The sequence below is a fragment of the Medicago sativa genome, chromosome 4, assembly GCF_051527215.1.
Source record: "Medicago sativa cultivar Bolivia chromosome 4, Bolivia_mono, whole genome shotgun sequence".
NCBI classification, from domain to species: Eukaryota; Viridiplantae; Streptophyta; class Magnoliopsida; order Fabales; family Fabaceae; genus Medicago; species Medicago sativa.
Genome location: NC_140752.1, coordinates 99,214,188 through 99,219,179, shown reverse-complemented (window position 1 = coordinate 99,219,179; position 4,992 = coordinate 99,214,188). Strand labels below are relative to the sequence as shown.

The 4,992-nt window shown below is 37.6% G+C and overlaps 1 protein-coding gene across 1 annotated transcript; it reads right to left on the bottom strand.

Annotated features, from left to right (window-relative positions):
* Positions 1–706: 706 nt before the first annotated feature.
* On the bottom strand, positions 707–3,357 carry LOC146934581 (uncharacterized). The gene has a single exon (XM_085706473.1). It carries the CDS (start codon positions 3,149–3,151, stop codon positions 983–985), a length of 2,169 nt encoding a protein of 722 aa, XP_085562599.1. The 5' UTR covers positions 3,152–3,357; the 3' UTR covers positions 707–982.
* Positions 3,358–4,992: the final 1,635 nt, after the last annotated feature.

Here is a 4,992-nt window from a genome sequence, read left to right as displayed (position 1 = left end):
ACGTTCACATTGAAATGGGAAAATGTGTAACTCAAATCTCAAAACTAAGAAGACAGTTTGCACATGGAAGGAGGGATGGGTAATCCTAAACAACACTTCTACAATCCTACTATTTTTATTTATTTGGGTACAAGAACAACACTACTAGTATTAATCAAATAAACCGTTTCAAAAAAAATATTATTATATCAAGAAATGGACTCCATTAAATAAATTGACTCTTGCTGGATCTCCCTGTGGATGTCCATCCACCAACATGATTGTATTGTATTGTATTTTATTGAAAGATCATTTCTATCTACAAACATGTTCTTTTGCAATACAATTATTTTCAAGACAAGCCATGAGAATTTGCTTAAAGCCAACCATGTTTACACAAAGGATCATGCTACCAAGTATGCACTTGCTAAGAAATTAAAAAAAGAAAATTGTACATTGAAAATATCATTTTCACACTTTTAGAACTTTGACTGCACATATTTTCAAAACAAAATTGTTACAATCAGATTGGAATAATTATCCCTCCAAGTGATGAGAAAAAAGCTGTCTATAGTAAGAGTATAATTGAATTACCGGGATTAATAAATTATGAACATTAACGCAAAATCATATTGATGGTAAGCTAAGAAAGACGTTCAAATCAAAATTTCATAGCATATCAGACTTAGATTGAAGAAGCTACTAAGAGAATTAAGAGAAAGGAGTGTTATCCCAAATCTGATTGCATAAGATAAACAGAAGTGAAATGTTGATTAACTATAATACATACTAAATTGGAAAGCAAAAGTTTCCGTGGCCATGAATTGTGGTTTCCAATTCATGCCCATACATACATTTTCTTTTCTACAACCACAATGTTCATTACAATTTAAAATCAATACGTTGAGCTTTCCCGTTCTCAGCCACAATAACAAAAATGTGACTAAGTGACTTGTGTCATTTGTTGAGGGAAAGGGTAATAAGTGATAAGATATCAAAAGAATTAATAGAAAGGAGGTGGTGGAGGCGAAGCGTATGGGAGACCAACGATAGGTGGCAATGGCCCTCCATATGCAGGGGCAGGTGGTGGAGGAGGCGGTAATGTTGGTGGCGGCGGTGAACTGTAAATGTAATGAACAGGGGGTGGTGGTGGTGGGGAATTATATTGAATAGGGGAAGGATGTGATGGTGATGGAGGAGTATATTGAACCGGTGGATGTGGAGAAACATGTACTGGTGGTGTTGGTGTGGAAGAAGATGGTGGTCCGGGTGGGGATGGATGCTCTTCACAAGGTGGTGGTGATAATGACGGAGGAGGTCCTATAGAAGGTGGAGATTGAGATGGTGGTGAATGAGGACCTGTCGGTGGGGGTGGATATAGTGAATGAGACGGTGGCATTGGAGTATGTGAGGGTGGCGATACAACAGGAGGTGTTGTTGGAGTTGTAGATGGAGGTGTTGGATGCGCAGGCGGAGAAGAGTGTGTTGGTGGTGGAAAGGAAGGTACCGTTCCCGGCGTTGGTGGAGAGGAAGGGGACGTTCCCGGTGGTGGTGAAAAAACAGGGGAATGAGGGGGTGGGGATGATCCATAATGAGGAGCAGGAGATGGTGTTGGCACCACAGGAGTTGTTGGAGATGGTGTATATCCCGGTGGAGAAGAGTGCGTTGGCGGTGGGGAGGAAGGTGTCATTCCCGGTGGTGATGGAGAGTTGGGTGTTCCTGGCGGAGAAGAATGTGTTGGCGGTGGAATGGAAGGTGTCGTTCCCGGTGGTGATGGAGAGATAGGTGTTGTTCCCGGAGGTGAAGGAGTGCTAGGTGGCAATGCCGGTGGTTCTGGAGATATAGGTGTCGTTCCGGGTGGTGATGGAGAGATAGGTGTCGTTCCCGGAGGTGATGGAGATACAGGTGTCGTTCCCGGCGGTGATGGAGAGATAGGTGATACTGCCGGCGGCGATGGAGTAATAGGTGTCGTTCCCGGCGGTGAGGGAGAGGTAGGTGATCCTCCCGGCGACGGTGACACTGCCGGCGTTGGTGGAGAGGAAGGTGAAACTCCCGGCGGCGATGGCAAAGGCAAAGAAGGATTAAAAGCTTTGCACCCAAACGACTTACAATCCACAGGCTTAGACAAAAACGACGCACATTCCAAAAGCGTCTTCTGAAACGGCCTCGCCGGCAAACAATTTCTCCTATCATCAGACGCCGGTAAGCCAAAGCACGCCGGAGGCTCACCAGTAAAGAAATTATCCGAAAACGTAAAGTTCTTAAGATTAGGCAACATACAAATACTTGCCGGAATTTTACCAGAGAACATATTATGCGCCACATTAAGCTCTTCCAAACTCACCGCACCACCAATAGCAGCCGGTAAAGGACCCACCAACTGATTAAAACCCACATCGAAAACCGTGAGATTCTTCAACAACCCAATCTCAGAAGGCAAACATGACTTAAACAAATTGTTCAAGAAATTGATTTCGTTTAAGTTAGACATGTTTCCTATACTGGAAGGAATGCATCCTTGGAATTTGTTGTTTGCAAAAACGACAACTGAAACAGGTGAGTTACCAAGATTTTCTGGAAGATCAAAAGCAAAACGGTTGTCGTTTATGAAAATAGCGTCAAGGTCTTTATCAAACAACTCTCTTGGAACCGTTCCTTCAAATTCGTTGAACCTAATGTCCAAGAATTTAAGAACTGGTAAGCGTAAAACAACATTTGGAAACTTCCCTGCGAATCTGTTGTTACTGAGATCCAATTCAAAGAGAAGTTTCAATTTTTCAAAAGTGTGTGGTACAGTGCCACAGAATCTGTTGGAGTTTATGTGGAAAAGTGCGAGATCTGTTAGAAGACCGAGTTCATCCGGTAAATAACCAGCAATGTCGGCATGGTTGAGATCAATACCGGCGACGGTGCGTATATTGGGGTTATCTAGTGCTTGAGCACAGTAAATACCAGTGTAGCTGCATACATTGGATCCAACCCAGTTGGTTGTGAAGTTTAGTGGATCAGAGAGAATGGCTTGTTTCCAAGCTTGTAATGCTATGTAAGCATTTTGGATGCGGTTGTTTTCGAAGACAAGAGATGGGTTGTTGATGGTTTGGGCTGAGAGGGAGAGTGTGTTTATGGTTAGAAGCAGAGTAATTAGGAGGAGTGTTTGTGTTTTCTTCGTCATCGTGGTAATAAAGCAAATGGGGTAATTTCCTCACCTTTGCATTTCTCTTTATGGAATGTATGTGAGGTTTGGAACAAAGTGTTTACGTTTTGAAATGTAAGGAAGATGAAGTTTGTTGGTGGCTGAGGAGTTTATATTTCTATGGATTTTGGAGGTGTGACTGTGAGTGAGGTTTAGCATATGTTTGTTAGAAAACCCAACTTCATGAGAAATTTAAGGACCTTCTTCCAATTTATTCCAATTCCAACTATTGAGTTTACGCGTTGCCTGCCAGCCAGCTACTCTACTGCACAATAATAATGGAGTAATAATGAGATTTTTTTTGAATAATTGTGTTGTCCTTGTGACGCTGTTACACCTTTGTTTTGTCTATATAGTTCTTCTGATTTCGATTTAAATGTACTCCCTCCGTCCCGGTATAATTGACCTACTTTGGTTTTTCACACAGATTAAGAAAAGTGTATAAATGAAGGGAAAAGTGGAATATATTGTATTGGGAATGATAAAAGTAGTATTATTTAGTGTTATATTGTATTGGGAATGATGAAAGTTGTATTGAAAATTGAAATGAGTCAGTTATTTTGGGACACTTTTTTTTAGAAAATGGGTCAGTTATTCCGGGACGGAGGTAGTATAAATAATCTAGTATCATTGCACTTTTGTCCCAAAATTATTTTATTTGGAGTAAATAATTAGAGATTTTTTGTTTTGTTTTCGGTGATAGTAAATAAACACTGCGTCTTCCAAATGGTCTAAAGACATTAGTTATGGAGTCTCTTAATAGAAATTTTATCTTAAAAATATAAAATTTAAGGAACTAAAAGAATTGAGAGTAATAATTACAAAAGGGTATGCTAGTAAAAAGAAACATCAATGTTTAATTGATATTGTAAACCTATTTATAATTTGAAACAATTTTTTTTTTAGGGAAATGCTAACCGGTGTCCCGGGTATTGGTTAAGGATACTAAAAAGAGAAATTAGTAATTATTGCATTGAAAATTGTGTAATTAATTCATAAAAAGTTAAAAACAATCATTTTTTTAGTAATACTCCCTCCGTCTCTAAATTATAGTCGTTTAAGGTTTGTGCACGGTTATTAATGAAATGATTAATTGAGTTGATTTTGATGGTAAAATTTGTATCATTTACTAAAACACTCTTATTAATTGTAGTTAGTGTAGTAGTTAAGTTGGATGAATTTCAATAAATAAGGGTATATTAATGGAAAAAAATAATAAATGCTGCATTGGTATTCTAAAGTGACAATTATTTTGAGAAAAAGAAAAAATTGTAAAGAGACAATTATTATGAGACGGAGGGAGTAACTTTTTTTTGTATCCTTAACTAGCGCCCGGAGGCACCAGTTAACATGACATTTTTTTTTAAAAACAACTTGTAATTTAGGATGAAGGAAAAAAACTATATATAAATTACAATTAATTTTTCAACTATACATAGTTGAAAATTAATTACAATCTATTACTCTTTTTTTAGTAATAAAAATTCTAAAAATGACGACGTAAAAGGAACAAGAGAGTATTTGATTAATAATTTGGTTCTGTCTTGCTAAAAAAAAATATTTGGTTTGTCAAAAACAATTAATAATTTGAAAATGGAGTTGTTATAAGTGGAATAAAATTTGTTTTTTTTTCTTTGAAAGGAAATATATTTGATTTATAATACTTGTGTCAAAAAAATATTTGATTTATAATACTGGTAATTAATTGGAAACATGTTACCTTCAACAACAAAAAATAGTAGTAGGAAACATGTTAGCATGATTGTGGACTTATAATTCGTCAAATAAAAAAGATTGATGACTTATCAAAATGTGTAGGT

What these genes read in the sequence shown, in the direction of transcription:
- LOC146934581 (XM_085706473.1), bottom strand. Translation starts at nt 3,151, where the DNA reads ATGACGAAGAAAACACAAACACTCCTCCTAATTACTCTGCTTCTAACC.